This window comes from Alligator sinensis, unplaced genomic scaffold (assembly GCF_000455745.1).
Source record: "Alligator sinensis unplaced genomic scaffold, ASM45574v1 scaffold234_1, whole genome shotgun sequence".
NCBI classification, from domain to species: Eukaryota; Metazoa; Chordata; order Crocodylia; family Alligatoridae; genus Alligator; species Alligator sinensis.
In genome coordinates this window covers 1,506,768-1,525,087 of record NW_005842334.1, presented here as the reverse complement: position 1 = coordinate 1,525,087, position 18,320 = coordinate 1,506,768, and the positions used below count along the sequence as shown (strand labels likewise).

The following is an 18,320-nucleotide window of genomic DNA, read 5'->3' as shown; positions in this document are numbered from 1 at the left end:
CAGGCTAAAGAGTCCCAGGGCTCTCAGCCTGTCATCGTAGGGTCTGCTTCCCTGACCTCTGATCATGCGCGTGGCTCTTCTCTGGACTCTCTCAAGCTTCTCCACATCCTTTTTGAATTGTGGAGCCCAAAACTGGACGCAGTACTCCAGCTGCAGCCTCACTAAGGCTGAGTGCAAGGGGAGAATGACGTCCCGGGATTTGCTTGAGAAGCATCTACCAAGGTGGAGAACCTTGCATTTATCGGCGTTGAACACCATCAGATTCTCGTCCGCCCACTTGCTGAGCCTGTCCAGGTCAGCCTGGATAACCTGCCTGTCTTCTGGTGTGGATGCTTTGCCCCAAAGTTTGGTGTCATCGGCGAACTTGGCCAGTTCTGATCGCTTCTGACTCCAGTGTCCACATCATTAATGAAGATGTTGAACAGTATGGGTCCAAGGACAGAGCCTTGGGGGACCCCACTGGTCACAGGACACCACGATGAGTGACTTCCATCGATTACTACCCTCTGGGTCCGACCCCGGAGCCAATTTTCCAGCCAGCGGATCGTGGAGGACCCAAGGCGACAATTGGCCAGTTTCTCCAAGAGGCGATCATGGGACACCCGATTGAAGGCTTTTTTGAAGTCAAGATATATGACATCAATCTCTTCTCCCTTGTCCAGGTGATAGGTCACCTGGTCGTAGAAGGAAATTAGATTGGTCAAGCAAGACCTACCCGCAACAAACCTGTGCTGGCTATCCCTTAAGATGTTGGCGTCGGCCAGTCCATTAAGGATGGCCTCTTTAATAAACTTTTCTAAGATCTTCCCCGGGATAGAAGTCAGGCTGATGGGCCTATAGTTAGCCGGATCCACTTTCCTCCCTTTCTTGAAGATAGGCACCACATTGGCCTTCTTCCAGTCTTCGGGCACTACACCAGAGCGCCAAGAGTTTTCAAAGATCCGTGCTAGAGGCTGGGCTATGATGCTCGCCAGCTCCTTGAGTACCCTGGGGTGAAGATTGTCAGGGCCGGCTGACTTGAAGGTATCCAGCTTCTCAAGATGTTCCTTCACGAAGTCAGCATTAATGGAGGGCAGGGGATCACCCTCACCCAGACTTCCCTGTCCCGGAGCGGGCATGGGCGTCCCATGGGACTGATGAAAGACCAATGCAAAGTACCTATTTAACAATGACAAACCCTTTAGTTTGGGGAAGACGCAGGGAACAGCTTTTTCTGGTCCAATCCTCCCCCAGAGCAGAGCAGGAAGGAGATATACAAACTTTCATTCTTGTGAGAAAGAGGTTGAGAACTGGAAGATATCCCTTAAGGGGCGGGAAGTGGGCAGTGGGGTTCCCCAGGGCTCGGTCCTTGGACCCGCACTATTCAACATCTTCATCAGTGACTTGGGCGAGGGGGTAGAAAGCACCCTGTTCAAATTCGCAGATGACACTAAGATGTGGGGAGAAGTAGGCACACTAGAAGAAAGGAATAGGCTGCAAGAGGATCTAGACAGGTTACAGGGGTGGGCCGATGAGAACAGGTTGGGTTTCAACACTGACAAGTGCAGGGTAATGCACCCAGGGAGGAGGAACCAGTGGCACACCTACAGGCTGGGTAACTCCCTTCTCGCCAGTGTCAAGACAGAAAAGGATCTTGGAGTCATCATTGATGCCAAAATAAATATGGGCCGACAAAGTGGGGACGCAGTCAGGACGGCCTACCATACCTTGTCGTGCATCCACAGATGCATCTCAAGCAGGTCCAAGGAGGTGATCCTCCCCCTCTATGCGGCACTAGTCAGGCCACAGCTGGAGAAGTGCATCCAGTTCTGGGCACTGCACTTCAGGAGGGATATGGCAAATATGGAGAGGGTCCAAAGCAGGGCCACCCGCAAGATCGGGGTCAGCAGGGCAGGCCCTACGAGGAGAGGCTGAGGGACCTGAACCTGTTCAGCCTCCAAAAGAGAAGGCTGAGAGGGGATCTAGTGGCAGTCTACAAACTACTCAAGGGGGACCAGCAGGCATTGGGAGAGTCCCTGTTACACCAAGCACTCCCGGGAGTTACAAGAAACAATGGACACAAGCTAGCGGGGGGTAGTTTCAGGCTAGACATTAGGAAGCGCTATTTCACTGTCAGGGCGGCTAGGGCCAGGAACCAACTTCCAAAAGAAGTGGCGCTGGCTCCTACCCTGGGGGTCTTTAAAAAAAGGCTGAACGAACATCTGGCCGGGGTCATTTGACCCCAGTACTCTTTCCTGCCACGGCACAGGGTTGGACTTGATGATCTGCTCAGGTCCCTTCCGACCCTACCAACTATGAAACTACAAGGAGCATTTTTCCTCTGGGAGAAATTCAATGAATTCTTGTATGCTTCTCACATCTACTGGAAGAATGTTGATTCTCCCAGTAGAAATGTAAAACTTGTATGTAGCCTGTAACCTTTATCTCATCTTTGCCCTTTCTTCCAAGCTGACACTTCTACTTTGGACTCTCTCACCCTGAAAGCAAATTACTTCCTCATGTAAAATGCTTTTTTAAGAACACATCAATACTGTTTCTGTGAATGAGGAATTTAAAGTATTGGCCACATTAGCACTTGCTCAAGCTCTTTCCTTAGCCTGTCACTTTACCAAGGACCCAGTTTTGCTACTTTTATCATTTTATCTGTTATCTTCTTTCAAGATAAGCATAATTAATTTTGATGACAATTTTCTGTGAACATGGATGGTTCCTAAGGTGACAGGACATTTAAATGCCTGCTGTTTTCTTTTTTTGAGTTCAGGGCTGGCTCTTTGTTCACCAGTGTAATAGTTTACCCAATATTACCTTTTGTGAATCCAGCACAATGTCCCTCTCTATACAGTAAATGCAAATGTTCCTCTAGCCCCTGAAAATTCAGATGTTTGAGAGAATGTTGTCAGTTAAAGCTGTAAAATTAAAAAAGAAAAAATGAATTCTCATCCTCATTTTATTTCAGTTTTTCTGTTGCTGATGGTACTGATGGGCCTGAGGAAGAATGTCTTGAATTCAAAAGCTTGTCTCACTCTATCGTAATTACATAGTTGGTCCAATAAAAGATATCACTCTAGAAATCCTTGCCTCTTGGATGATGGTACTTTATAAATAATATCACATACTGTTAGACTGTGGCACATTTTACATTGGTAGAACTACATGCTCCATCTAATTGTAGTTGGGGCAATCATAATTAATGGCAATATTCAATTTCCCTTTTCAGATAATACTGAAATATTTTGGACTGCAAATCCTTTGACAGGTATCCACTATCAGATAAATCCAAGCTCATTTCTAACATGGCACAAAGCAAGGAGTAGCTGTCTGCAGCAGAATGCAGAATTAGTAAGCATCACAGAGATTCATGATCAAGCATTCCTGAAAGGTAAAGTAACAAAGGAATTATGAGAGAAAACACTGTGGGATACCCCGGTTCCTTTGAAGTCAGTGATAAGATTTCCACAAATTTCAATGGGATGGGGATTTTTAATTTTTTTCTGCCTGTCACAACTGTGTCTCAGTAACTTTCTGATCAAGCTTGTCAGCAGCAGTCTTAATGTTGCCTTTGAAAAAGAGAGAGCCAAATGTTCCTTTGTTGCCCAGGCCCTTGAAACCATCACTGCCTACAAGACAGGGGGAAGTGATCATTCCCTGTTTAGGAAACATAGTGATACTGGCCCTCTCTCCATTCCAGGAAAGATTTTGCATTCCATGTCTTCTCATCTCAGTTCATGATGACAGAGTAGCCATAATTTGTTCATATTTAATTTTTTTTTCTGGTAGTTTTCAAGGAGTATGTATAGCCTAAAGGAAGTTAATATCACTGGGAAATGGGTGCTTTTACAGATTTCAGGAATTAGACTGCAGAAATAGATGTTTATAACTGTTATGAAGGAGGCTATTAGGCCACAGATTTGGAACATGACAAAGAGGAGGTTAATTATTTTTAAATGTTTATAATTTCTTTCTGCCTTTGGTCTATGGAACCCCTTAGAAGATGATTTTTCAAGAGCTCTAATACGATTATACTTAGCTTTTGTGAAGTTTTGGATTGCAGAATCTAGTAAAAGAAGTAACCTTCCATCCCAGCACTAAAATAAAATGTTGATTTGATTCTTTTCATTGACTAGGATGTCAATGAAAAATCTTTTAGCCTTTAAATATCTCTCCATATATTTATATACTGTATTCTTTTCAACTATTAGTAAGTTTTTTAGTAGTCTGAAAAGTGTCATTTTATTGGATGGTTTTGATTAAGGAAAATAAAGTTTCTTAGCTTTTAATTTTACTTGTTTTAGTGCAATTTACTAATTAAAAAACAAAGAAGTCTCATTCAATTCTTTTTGTAACTTAGAGCTAACAAAAAATCTCAGTTCTACACTCTGGATTGGACTTAATGCTCTGGATTCCAACAATAGATGGCAATGGATTGGTAGGAATCCTTACAGATATTTAAACTGGGCTCCAGGTAGGTGTTAAATCTGTTTAATACCAGGAATTATTGAAATAGATTTTTCAGCTTGTTTCATGGAGATGCTCTTTGATTTCAAAAGAGCTTTCCTGCTTTCTACTAGCTGAATTTCTGGCCCACCATTTTGATGGTATCGTACACAAACGCATACTTTGGATTTCAGCTCCAGTATGTTTTTTCTCATTAGAAACATGAAATTTGTCCACAGAAGTTGAATTTCATTTGGAATTAGGAATCACCATACAGACTGGAGATCAGAATTCTGTACATAGATAAGGAGGCACTATATCCCTTTAGTTTTACACCAGTATAACTAAAGTAACTCAGTAAGGAATTAGGCCTATAATTGCTTATACAATTTGTCTCGTTTCCTATTTTTTATTTTTAGGGACAGTGGTATAAAAAAGAGGTTGTGGTCGGCATGTGCTCATTTCTCCTTTTAGCTTCCTTCCTTGCTGAAGTATATCCATTGCTTCTGACAGGGTAAAATTTGGGGTAGGAGTAAATGTGGTGGTACTTTTCTGACATTGTTCAAAAAAGTAAGTCTTGCTCGTGCAGGCTGTCACAACAGATGCCCCAGGATTTCAAAATTTGATCGTGTGAGCTCTTTCATATCTCTTCAGTGGGGCTAACCTAGGGTTGTTGGGATTGATTTTTTCCTTAATTAGGAAGAAAAGTAATGGTGATATTTCCCAAACATTCACATAAATGGATGTCACTTACAAAACATTACACATATTCGTGATGTTTCATATTTTTGAATAAACAGTGAAATAATTAACAAAGTTGACACTTAAATTATCATTACTGGGCTGTAATTATCATAATTGCATGCTATTAATCAAAGCAGGCTTACTATGCAGTAAACATCCTGTGCAGTAAGCCTACAAGGGAACAACCTAGTACAGGGCTGCTCCAACCCTGCTCTGCCCCAGTGCAGCAGCCAGGGAGAGCTCCAGGCTCCTGCCCCACTGCTAGTCTGGGGGCTGGTAAGTTGCAGGGGGTGGTCCCAGTGGGCATGGGGCCAGGAGAACTCTGCCAGTTGCAGTGGCAGCTGTCTCCTGGCCCCATGCACATTGGGAAGGGGCCTGATGTGCATGGGGCCAGGAGAAAGTTGCCCCTGCTGCAGACAGAGCTCTCCTGGCCCCATGCATATCCAGATACACAGCTGCCAGCAAGTCCCCTGATGGGCAAGGGGTTTGCTGGGAGCCACCTGGGGTGTGGAGCAGCTGCGGGTGAGCCCCCTGCAGGGTGGGGGGCCAGGCACAGAGCTTGCCAGTAGCTGCTCTGCTTGGCATAGAGCCAGCTGCTTTAGGGAGGGGCTGGGGCTGGGAATCCAGCCTTTGCCTATCACCTAGAGGAGCTACCTCTGCCCCGCATGGAGTGGGCAGCTCTGGGGAGTGAATGGGGGCTGGGAATTCCATTGTTCTGTTGAAATACAGCAAAATACCAGCAAAATATAGCAAAATTCTAACTCTTAAATACTGATTCTAACCCACTAAAATTTCAAAAAGGAATCCCCAGATCCTGCTCACTCCCCAGAGCAGCCAACTCCATGCAACACGGAGCTGGCTGCTCTGGCTCTGCGGGAATGAGTGAGGGCTGGATTCCCAGAGCTTCTTGCTCCCCAGAGCAGCGAGCTCTGTGGGGGGAGCACAAACAGGGGGCAGAGAGCTCCCCACTCCTGGGTCTGCTCACATCCCAATTCCTGGGGGGAGCTGGGGAGCTAAGCAGCATCAGGACCATGTGGCCCCCTGCTGGCTAGGCTGACCAGGAGTACATTTGCTCATGGCCAGTGTTTACATGTTGCATACTGCACAGTATCTACTGAGCAGTTAGTTTACTACCTATATTTATAGGTAGTAGCTAACTACACAATAGACTAATTTACTGCACAGCAAATGTGAGCACATGTAGACAGTGATGTTTTACTGTGCAGTAAACTAATTTATTGCACAGTAAAGCGTTTCATGTAGACATACAGGAAACCCTCGCTATTCACGGGTTTGGCATTCGTGGTTTCAAATATTTGTGGTGCGCCAAATATTCCCCGTGGAGCGTGATGAGACTGTGTTACAGAGCTGGCAGCATCTGCAGGAGTTTCATGCTTGCTGCTGCCAGGCTCCCGCCGTTCATGAATGAAGACAGCGTTCATGAACACAGTTCAGTATTCATGGATTTCGCCATTCATGGGGATTTCCAGAATGTATCTGCCATAGATGGCGAGGGTCTCCTGTACTCACTGAGCAGCTGTGTTAACTTATTACCGAGAGGAATGGGGAAGTTTGTATGCCTCAGAGCTATTGTTCCAGAATCTCTAAAACTACATCACTGCTGCAGTTCAAATTAGTTTACATATCTGAGTGTTTTTTTTCACAAGTTAGAGACCAATTTGTTTTTAAAAAATCTGAGATACTGGAGAACAAGAGAATTTCACAAAGGTGCTTGTATAGCTATTCCTTAACCTTGGTGACATCATAGTTTAAGATAGAGGTTCTCAAACTTCTTAGACTCAAGGCATCCATTTCACTCATTTCTTGACTCATTTCCATTTAAAGAACTCAGAAAACCACAGTAGGTCAGAATGTTTTTGATGCTATGGTATCCCATGTAGGCATTTCAATGCCTAACAGTGCTAATAATCCACAGTACTCTGCAACACCTTTAAAAAACAGGGTGCTACTTTACCCTGTCTGTGAATCAGGTAAAAGCAATTGCTGTGGAATTTAGTGTCCCAAAGGTTATCATTTCTGGAGAGGAACAAAATAGGCAAAGTAAAGGTATAAACATTGTGTGCCTAAGGCGCCTCTACATCTTACAAGTATTGCACAATTAACTGGTTAATTGTGCAGTTACCTTGAGACCAGCTACACATGCGAAGTGTTTACCAAACCATAAAAAGCTCCAACCAGCTCTAAAATTAGACCCCGAAAATGTATACAGTATAACTTCATAAATCCGGATATAAAAAATGCAGAATTATCAAAAATCTGGCACTTTTTAAAACTACACTCCATCAGGGAGTAGCAATGGACAGTCCTGGAGGAGCGGAGGGGGAATCTTGCTTGTGGTGGCTGCTGCCATCCACCACCCTGAATCGCCTCTCTGCATGCAGCCACTGCTCTGGGACCAGCCACTGCTACCCCCCCCCGCACCCTCACTCCGGGACTGACTGCCGCTCCGGTTTTAAAAATCCAGAATTTTCACATTTCTGGCAGGTGTTCAGTCCTGAGCATGCTGGATTCATGAGGTTATACTTACTAAATTTATAGCTGATTGCTATCGAGCTTTAATTTGCCCATGTAGCAGGGTCTCCCCTGCAGCTGGGAACCCTGTCACCTGACAGGGTTCCCAGCTGCAGGGGTGCACCAGGCCCAGCTGGGGTTGAGAGTTGCACAACTGAGGGGACTCTCATCCCCAGCAGCTGCTGACTCTGGGTTCCAGCAGCACCCTGCAATGTGCCTTCCAGTGCTGGGACCCAGCTGGTTCCAGGCAGCCGCACGGTGCGGCTGTGATCTTCAAGCCCCTGGAGTGTGTGTAAGCCCTGAGGCTGGGAGACTGTGGCTGGCTGCAGTGTCCCAGCTGTGGGGGTTTCATTCACCTCTGAGGCCTGGAGATCATAGCAGCTACAATTTCCTAGCTGTGGGGGTTTCGTGCATCCCCGGAGGCTGAGAGATCAGGACAACCACCATCTTCCATCCCTGGGGGTTTCATTAACCCCTGAGGCTGGGAGATTCCAGAAGCATGTGTGGCGTGGCAGGAGGCATGATTGTGTGGATTGCACATTAGATCCCATTGCGCCTTTACCTGCATGTGTAAAGAGGCCCTGATTCTACACTACTTTCTGCGCTGATGTAGTCATTTCCAGCTGTGCCAACTAATATCAGAATTCTACTTACTCATGCCAGTGATGGATTTTTTACTGTCGTGTTGCACAAGAATACATAGCTAGGTCCAAGAAAATGGAGATTTAGAGTCAGTATTTTGCTATATTTAAAGAGTAGTTTCTTTTTTTCCTTGAAAATCTGCTACTCAGATATCCTGCTTTCATCAGTTACTCTGCACAATTTGAAATAAACTGAACTGATACTAACTTTGTCAGGCTATAAAGTTATCTAGCCATATCCTATTCTTCAAATGATAGTTATTGGCTAAGTAAATGCTAATGAAATGACAAGAAATTATTCAGGATGTTGCTCTAGATGATGAAGAAAGAAAACATACTTCACTGATAATTGGAGTGAGGTGATACCTTTTATTCATGTTCTAAATTATTCAAATCAAAATTGCCTCTTGAAATTGATATTTTCATTAAAATTGTGGCTTTGAAAACCATCACTGAAACTGAAATGTCTAATTTCTGAAATTTGTTTTCCTCTTTTCTCTCTGTATGGTTTTTTTTCCCCTCCTGCTGCTATTTCTCCTTTTTCCCCATTTCCCCTTTTGCCAGTGTTTAACATTTCAGACCTCATCAAGCTTTGGAAAACATACAGATAGTCAAAAAGGAACTAAAACTGTTATTCATGTATCTTGACTAAAAATGTTTCTCTATCAGCCGATTTCCTGAATTACTTATATGGCTGTTACAGGTAGCCATGGAGAAGGGGGGGTGGGAAAAAGCCCTTGAATAAATAGAAGCTATAATGTAAAGTCATCATTATTAGCAAATTATTGGAACTATTTTTAACTCATCATTTGAGAATAACTAGATTTCACATTCATGGTACTCTCAAAGGAAGGCCCCACCTCACCCACACAGTGCATCCAGGGTCTCAGGAGAACAGTTAGAATCCAGATTACATGGGGAGAGATTGTGTAACCCTGTGTACAGAGCTTCCTGATATTCTCCAATCAGGGCTCTGAAATCCACCCAAGTCCCAGATTTAATCTACCCCCCATACAAACTCTGAAGGGTGGGGTTCTTTATAACGTTCATCACAGTAAGAGAGAAATGTCAATAAATCATTCCTACCTTTGGCAGTATGATTTTTGCAGTGCTTACACATATTTTATTTTATCTGTTTTTATCTGTTTTATCTGTTTGAATCAGGAAACCCCGTCCCAGCTCCTGAGAAGTCCTGTGCGGTGCTAAATCCCAGAAAAGAAGCGAAGTGGGAAAACATGGACTGTGATTATAAATTTGGTTACATTTGTAAAAAGGAAAACTCCACTCCAGAGTTCCCCAGTCTCCCCATAGGTAGTTTTAATGTAAAAACATTAATAATGTTTGCTATGTTGTAGAAACTACAATCTGCAAAAGTCTGCCAAGGGTAGAAGGGATGTGTGTATCTTATTTCTATAAAATTACCATAGAAGTTATTTCATTGAGTCCTCTTAGTTGTCATGTCACAACTAACTCGTGACACTATGTTTCATAATAGAGGAACTAAGAAGCAACTAATGAAAAAATAAAATGGTAACTTTAAAACAAAACTTTTTTTTTTTTTTTTTACAGAATGCATACTTAACTTGTGGAATTTTTGCCACAGTTTGTTACGAAAGTCAATAGTATAATCAGGTTCAAAAGGAGATTAGACAAATGCATTAAAGATGGATTCATTGGGGCAATTCAACTCAATATTCCAGGGTGTCAACTAAGTGTAGGGTGTGATAAGGAATGGATCTACGCAGCCTGTTTCCTTCATACTTTTCCTTTAATCCAGGCACTCTTTGCCACTGGTCAAAACAGAGTTTTGGGATAAGTGGACCTTTCTTGGAGTGGCTAAATTTTTCACAGGTATAAAGCCATATTTGCAATTTGTCAAGATAGGTATAAAACAGAATTGTAATTTTATGCCGCTAATTTATGCCAAAGGAGAATTTGCAGGTACTCTAATCTTTAATGCAAATAATTGGTCCATGCAAGCATATGCAATACTTTGTGTTCAGTTGAGGCAGGACAGGAGGAATGTCCATCTTCACTATCTCTATAAAGGGTGTCACAAGCTCCATTTTCCATTTCTTTTAACCACATTCAACTCATGGACCATCTTTGTCCTAAAACATGAAAGTGACAATTTAATAGCAGTCCTAGTCAGAAATATACTGTAGAAGTATAGAAGTGACTGGGTATCCACTGTTTTCTAGTAAATGCTAAGTGACAAGCATTATTTTAAAGCTTATATTTAAGAATAACTGAAACTGTAAATAATAAAATTAAAAAGAACGAGTCAAGATTTTTCAAAAAGAGAGCTGAAAGTAACTATATAAATAAGTGGCTTAGTATGAAGGGGAACTGAGTAGACAGGAGATTCTATTGAAATACATGAAGAGGAATCTTCCTGTGCTTAAATAATGTATAATGATATCCAATAGGCAGTACTTGAGATGCAGTTGCTAAAGATTTAGAACATAAATTTCAGTGGCCAAAGATTATAGTGAAGTGCTGCATGGGACATTAAATATTCTAAATCTTTCCCAAACTGGACCTTTGGCTAAGCTTAGGTACTTATAGTGTAAAGCCCAATACTTTCTTAATATTCATATTTTATATATTTAATACCAATCTTATTTTAATTTAACTTGAATATATTTCAGGGGGGGTTTACCTCAAATTATGTTCATAGTCAGATAGACCATCTGCATTTTGTACAGGAAAATAAACCCCAAAACACTGTCAGTCTCATTTTGCTTCAGTTTTTGTTTTAAATTGCTCTGAAAAGTTTTATTACAATTTTAGAGACATTTCAGCCTATTAAATGCCAAGACAGCTGGTCGTCATACAGAGGTCACTGTTACAAAATTCGGAGAGAGCCCCAAGAATGGAAAGAAGCTTTGGCTTTATGTAAGAAGGAAGATGGAGATTTGGCTAGTATCCACAATGTTGCAGAGTACAGCTTCATTATTTCTCAGCTTGGCTACAGTGAGTATTTCTTCAGAGTGAATAAGGCAGAGGCATGCTTTCATGCCCTTCTCTGGACTCATGGTTAGAGCTACCTCAGCTCAATGCAGGGGTACCCAGTCATTCAAGTTAGGGAGTAAAAGGCAACCAGATATGGTTATATGGTCCCACTCCCATTACTTCCTTGTGTGTTGCTGGCCATAAACACTGGTGTGCCTTAGGCAGGCTAGCCCAGTAGACTATTTGACTCAGGATGATATTTCACCTTTGTTGATTTCTAATGGAACAGCCAGCTGTTTTTAGTTCTGAAAAGTAATGTTAACATCAAGGTCTAAAGAATGAGTAAAGTACAAGGACTAAGTTATATAAAGATAGAAGAGCAGATGGCTTGGAAAGAATTTGAATCTCCACCCCGACACTTCCACAAGCACACACACACACATACCACTCTTGGACACCCCTGAAATAGAAAGCCTGAGCACCACTGTGGGATGTAAATTCAGGGCCATATATTTGGCTTAATTGCCAGCCTCTTTCATACATAATGGGGAAATGAGTGGGCAGGGCTTATTTTGTCAGTGGCAGTCCCAGTGTCAGGCAGGAAATATTAGAGCAGAGGTTTTAAACTTATATGGCCCCATGGGCCAGATGAGTGGCACAGAGCTGGACCACAGGCTAGAATGGGTCCATGGACCACCCTCCACCCCAACCTTCACCCCTGCATGCCAAATCCATTGCATGCCATTCTGGCTGCCCCATGATCCATGCCACATGTGATGTGCATCCGGATTGGCCAGGGTGGGTAGTACAAGTGGCATATATCCCAGAGCAGCTGGAATGGGTGCTGCATGTGGCACAGGCTGGCTGGGGCAGATGCTGCATGTAGTGCAGGTCCCAGACCATCCAGAGTGGGTACCATGTGCTACAAGAAGTGCTCACCCCCATTGGACTGCATTACATGTGGCACCCATTTTGTCTGCTCTGGGAACTGAGCAGCATGTGGCACCCCTCCCCTTCCCCCCACAGCCTGGTCAAGGACTCTGTAGCATACATAACCTTAGGCTGGTCCATGACTGTGCACACCTGATTCAGCTGGAGAAGGTCAAGGAATGACTGGAGCATATGTATGGTACATGTCCTGGGCCCTGCCAGTGGGCCTGGGAGATGCAGGGCGAGCATGAGGGGCCAGATGATGGGCTTTGTGGTTTGTATCTTTGACACCCATGCCTTACAGATATAGATGAAGCAACTGTCTAGTGCCTCCTGGTTATTCCTTCCATCCCCATTGGTTTGCTTCAGCCAGTCATGACAGAAATTAACTGGAGAGTAGATCTTCAATTGGAAAGCTGACCCACTGATTTTGATCAGCTCCTCTAAAGGACATGATGATTGACCGACTGACTGCAGGGCTGGTGACAAACCTTCCTCTTCCTACGCTTAGGAGTTATTTTGTTGTTTTAGTTTATATAAGATTGCTCAGAATATTGTTTATATTTCCTGTTCTGCCACACACAAAGAGCTTTTTATCTGTTTGCTAAATGCAGGATTCTCTGAAAAAGAGTAAACCAGGTTTTTTGTCACAGATGAAAGCAATATTCCTAAGAGCCTTAACTCCCTCCATGCCGTATCCCAGTGTTTACTAACATAATTTTGTCATTCTAGATCTAACAATGTACACTGTTATTGCATAGAAAGATCAGTTACAAAACTACTGTTTGTATGTTTTTAGAGCCAACAGAAGAGTTGTGGATTGGATTGAATGACCTTAAAGTCCATCAATATTTTGAATGGAGTGATGAGACTCCAGTGACATACACCAAATGGCTACGTGGAGAACCTGCCTATGCAAAAAGCCTAGAGGATTGTGTTCTTATTAAGGGACAGGTAAAATAGTAGAGTTGTCTTATAGTTATGCTAATTCTTAACTAGTTCAAGCTGAAACTGCCTTTCATTATGCATTGGGTTTTGAAAGATTTGTATGCCTCTCTCCTCTTTAATTTTGTGCAAACCAAATCTACCTGAAATTTCACATGCTTGATCTTAGCCTAAAGTCTATTTACATATGAGTTTGGGGCCAGCCAAAGAAGGCATCTAGAAGGTGAGAGAGCTCAAAATGAAGGAGTAGTATTTTTCCAGTCTCACCTTGTAACATTTCATAGCTCCTAAAGGAGTTGGCCCAGAAATTCCAAATTGTTTTAATCAAATTACTGTAGCTAAGACTAGAGCTTTGATTTACTTTTGGAATCTTGTTGTATATTATTTTTGTTATATTATTATTGTTATTTAATTCACTAAATCATCATGTGCTTCACTGAAATCACTTAGGTGTAAACCCAATTCCATCTCAATGACCATTTCTTTGCTCCCACCCTCTCTCCCCACTGCCACCTAATTATTCCTTCTCCACATGCACTGGAGACCAGCAATTAGGCAGCGTAACACCTTTCTAATGTTCTCTGTCATTTTATCAAGATGCAGTTTTGGGAGAAGGGAGCATGTACCCATTGAGTTTCATGTACTTCCACTCCCAAGCAGCAGGGGATCAATTGTTCTTATCCCACCACTGACTTTCCTCAAGCACTCTTCCTGATCATATGCCACCTCCCCAGGAAGACCCCTGGTACTTGCCTTCCACATCTTCTTGTTCTTTTCTGGAGTGGGAAGCTCCCTCAAAGCTGGGACTTGCTGGGAGGTGTTGTCAGTAGACGTTCCTGGGGCTCCACCTCCCCTACACCCCTTCCATGTGCCCACCGGCTGAATTTGGCTGGGTGTTAGTCAGCCTGAACACTTCAAGTGCCAAGCCTAGTAGCATGACCCTGATCTGGGCCTCAAGTGTGAAGGTCTGAATGCTGTGTCTGTTTTACAAGCTGCTTACTGGAGAAGGGTCCTTTGTGTTCAGATCCAGTAACACGGGCCTGGGTTATGCCTCTCAGTCTCATCCCTGACTTGGGACCATGTGCCTATTGGCCACCAGGCCACCTCATTGACTTTCTAAGTCCTGGCCTGGAGTCTCTGAGGGCCTCTGGTTCCTTGGCCCCAAAAGTGAAGTGTGCAGCTGTCCTCTGGCCTTAGGGGAAACCAAAAACAAAGAAGAAAAGAATAACTTAAAGCATCAGGGAGGTACAGACTCAGCTACCTACTCATGCTTCCTGCATGTGCTGCTGTGGTCCATCCCTTGGCATCCTTCCCAGTTCGGGTGTCAATCGCCACTCTGGTTGTGGAGCAGACCCCTCTTCAGGACCCTGTTCTGGGTCCCACTGTGGAGGTATCTCTGGTCACACTGGAGGGAGCACACAACTTCCTCTCAGCTGTTGCTCTCTGCCACCAGCTTTTATCTGAGCCGGTCAGCATTCTCCAATTATGTCATTGCCTTGTGCTGGCTCCATCTGCATTAACTGGTGGCTGATAAGCTGCACGGGTGGTTTGCTTGTTTGGGGTCATTTCTCATTCGGCATACCTGCTGTGGGTAAGTATTTCCCCATTATGGGGCTTCTATGAGTGTTTCCCTGAGACTGTAGGGGTTCTCTATCATGGTTCTGGCCCCAGAGAAGGTGTTTCCACCCTTTTTCTCTCAGCGCCCTGAGCCAGAGCAGAACCAAGGGTTATCTTTCCTAGGTGAGTCCCCTTCCCACTGAGTTAAAGTCAATCGTCATCTTTTTTGTCTCTCGACCCTATGATCCTTGCTTTCTTTTCAACCAGTGCCTCCGTCAACTGGAGGGGTGGAGGATGTTCACCACTTTGGCAAGCCTATAGCTGCTGGTTAGGGTACTTTCCCTGTTGTGGAAAATGTGATTTAAAACATCCTCAGGCTGTGTGGGATCAAAAACCTAAGTTTTCTACATGCTGGAAAAATACCTTGCATGGGTGGATGGATTTCCCCTCTCAAATTGACCTCTTCCCCTCCTCCCCAGTAGAAAAGATTTCTGAGACAATAGAGCCCTCCATCAGCCCTGAGTCAGATGTTTCAGTGGTGGAAGTTCACTGTGCCTATTCCCCCTTCACTGTGCCTACTCATACAAACTGTTGAGTAGGAAATCACCTATCAGTACTCACATGCTCAGGAGGTGCCTATGGTTGCCTGTTGAGGAAAAGAGGTTCTGTAGTACTCTGGGTAGAATAGGATTGCTCTCATAACACATGGCAAGATGAGGTGAAATGCGTAGACTTAGGCCTTGTACATATATTCTGTTTCTCCTGGTAGATTTGCTCCTCTCCCATGAGAAACCATGAGTTCAGCCTTTTTTTTTTCCTAGGATAGAAATGGCCATTTCATCAGGAGAAAAATAAACTGGAAACAACCAGGGTTAAATCACTCCCAGAATTGTTTCCCCTTGCGGAGTGAATGCCTATACATGCTGTGGCTTCTCTCAGAGGAGAATCTAGTCCTTCAGCCTCCTCCTCTCCCCCACTAGAAACATGGGATGTTGCTTGCTCCAGCAGCGAGCAGAACACACCCTCTTCACAATTTCCTCATTGTGCTACAGAGACACACAGGCTGACCATGGGCAGTCTGGAGCAACCAGTCAGGACTGCCCTATGCGCTGCTATCTTCTGTTACCAAGCACACTAAAAAAGCTTGCAGAGAATGCCAGATGTGTGCCCACCACCCTTCTCCCCCCCACCCCGCAATTCCCTGCTCCCCCGCCCAGTTACAGTGTCAGCACTGCAAGGTTTCTACTCTTCAGGGTCTCAACATTCAAATGTCTATATACATTGCTGTGTGTAAATTTTCTCTAGAACAAACCTAGAAGAATATTCCCAAATTATTTGAATGTATGAACACAGCCTTAGGCATCTAAGCCTAAGAGTCAAAATAAGATCTAAGCCTTCATATCTGAATTTGTCTCCTCAACTATAAAATTGAAATAATAAAACTTACACACCTATTAAAAGTGTTATGTATTTGAAATACTATTTATTTCTGCGTGTTTTATTTACTAGCTTCAGCTATGTTTTTTAATATATAGGTTTTACTGTAGGGATATTTTAAAATATAATTTCCTATTTTTTAATACATAAATCTAACAAGGCAGAAATGTTATGGTATAAAACGATACTGACTTATCTCCCAGTATCATGATTAGGGTTGAAACACAGATTAAGAATACAGACACCTAGCATTTGAGCTAGCCAAGTAACCAATAACAGCAGTAAGCTGTTATCTTCTATGTACCTGTTTCAGACTTTGGAAGCCCTGATGGTTACATAGCTATATTTCTCATCCTTTCATGCCTTGCCCTTTGCCCTTAATGTTAGTATATGTGCCTTATTTTCCATTATCACAAAGCCTGTCTCTGTCCCTCTGTATCTTACAGCTTGCCTTTGCACCATTTCAGTCTCTATAGTCATTATATGGAGCAATCTTAAGTCAGAGATGGATTCTAAAGAATTTAGTAGGTACAGATTATATATTAACTGATATTTCTCTGCATCTTATAACTTGCCAAATTACATAGATTTTCAAAGGTAAGCAAATACAGGAGACCTTCACCATTCATGGAGGATATGTTCCAGAGATCCCTGCGAATGGTGAAATCCTCAAATAGGTCAGGAGCGCAGCAGCGGGAGCCTGGCACCAGCAAGCGCGGAGCTCCTGCAGACACCGCTGGCACAGGCAGTGGTGGGGTGCGGGGTGTGGGAGCATGGCAAGCGCATGTGGGAAGAATGTGTGCGTGGGGAGAGAGCGTGGATTCGAATAGTTGCACCACAAATATTCGAAATCATGAATCCACAAATGACAAGTGTTTCCTGTACCCCATCCCTGATGCAACACATCCCCCAGCCTCATTCTAATCCCTGCTTCACTATTGCCAACACCTGTGATTTTATTGTCCATCTTTCATGGGTGGATCTAGGATTTTGAAAAAGGCAGTGTATCTGGTGTGGAGAAAATTATAACACATTTTTCTCTATTTAAAGAGAAACTAAAAACTTTGCTAATATGCTAGGGGCTTGTTCAGTTTAAGATTGAAACAAAACAAATATAACTTTATCAGAGTATGCATTGATTTGCTATATTATATATTAAGTACAAAAACACAGTGAATTAGGCAAGTAATGATCAAGTCATTAGAATTAAATGTACATCTCTTTTTCAGCTTCATAAAACAAAATATATCCTTCTTGAGCATCTTGACTGTGCATCCCATATCTCACTAGCAGTTATTTCCACATCTGAGTTCACATTCAGTATGAGCAGTTCATTGAGATGCTCTTCACTCATTGTTGAGTGAAGCCAGGTTTTAAGTCTCTGGCAAGGGTTTTTTATGATATTGCTCATTGAACCATCTGTATTGTTGGGATAACAGGTATTTTAACAAGTGGTGACTCTGGTACCTGATACAACCAGGAGATGCAAAAAGATAACCAACAACTCATTGCCTCTCTTTTCAACAGTAATTTCATAGACATCAGGGCTGGAAGGGACCTCGGAAGATCATCGAGTCCAGCCCCCCGCCCAAAGGGCAGGAAGTCAGCTGGGGTCATAGGATCCCAGCAAGATAAGCATCCAGTTTCATCTTGAAGGTGTTCAATGAAGGCGCTAGATCCACCTCCGGTGGCAGGCTGTTCCAGACCTTGGGGGCTCGGACAGTAAAGAAGTTCTTCCTTATGTCCAGCCTGAAACGATCTTGAAGTAGTTTGTGACCATTCGACCTCATCATCCCTTGGGGCGCTCTGGTGAACAAACGTTCCCCCAGATGCTGGCGGTCACCCCTGATAAACTTGTAGGTGGCCATCAGATCACCCCTGAGCCTGCGCTTTTTCAGGCTAAAGAGCCCCAGGGCTCTCAGCCTGTCATCGTAGGGTCTGCTTCCCTGACCTCTGATCATGCGCGTGGCTCTTCTCTGGACTCTCTCAAGCTTCTCCACATCCTTTTTGAATTGTGGAGCCCAAAACTGGACACAGTACTCCAGCTGCGACCTCACTAAGGCCGAGTACAAGGGGAGAATGACGTCCCGGGATTTGCTTGAGAAGCATCTATGGATGCAAGCCAGCGTTTTGGTCGCTTTACTA

The 18,320-nt window shown here is 43.5% G+C and overlaps 1 protein-coding gene across 1 annotated transcript in view; it reads left to right on the top strand.

The window, feature by feature from the left end:
• The window catches only part of LOC102376958 (macrophage mannose receptor 1-like), an 80,054-nt gene that overhangs the window by 8,886 nt on the left and 52,848 nt on the right, over nucleotides 1–18,320 (top strand). The window contains exons 2-6 of the mRNA XM_014522277.2: nucleotides 3,218–3,379; nucleotides 4,349–4,462; nucleotides 9,516–9,662; nucleotides 11,145–11,327; nucleotides 13,036–13,190. Of these exons, the coding sequence (XP_014377763.1) occupies nucleotides 3,218–3,379; nucleotides 4,349–4,462; nucleotides 9,516–9,662; nucleotides 11,145–11,327; nucleotides 13,036–13,190 (761 nt within the window). The remainder of the gene's footprint in view (nucleotides 1–3,217; nucleotides 3,380–4,348; nucleotides 4,463–9,515; nucleotides 9,663–11,144; nucleotides 11,328–13,035; nucleotides 13,191–18,320) is intronic.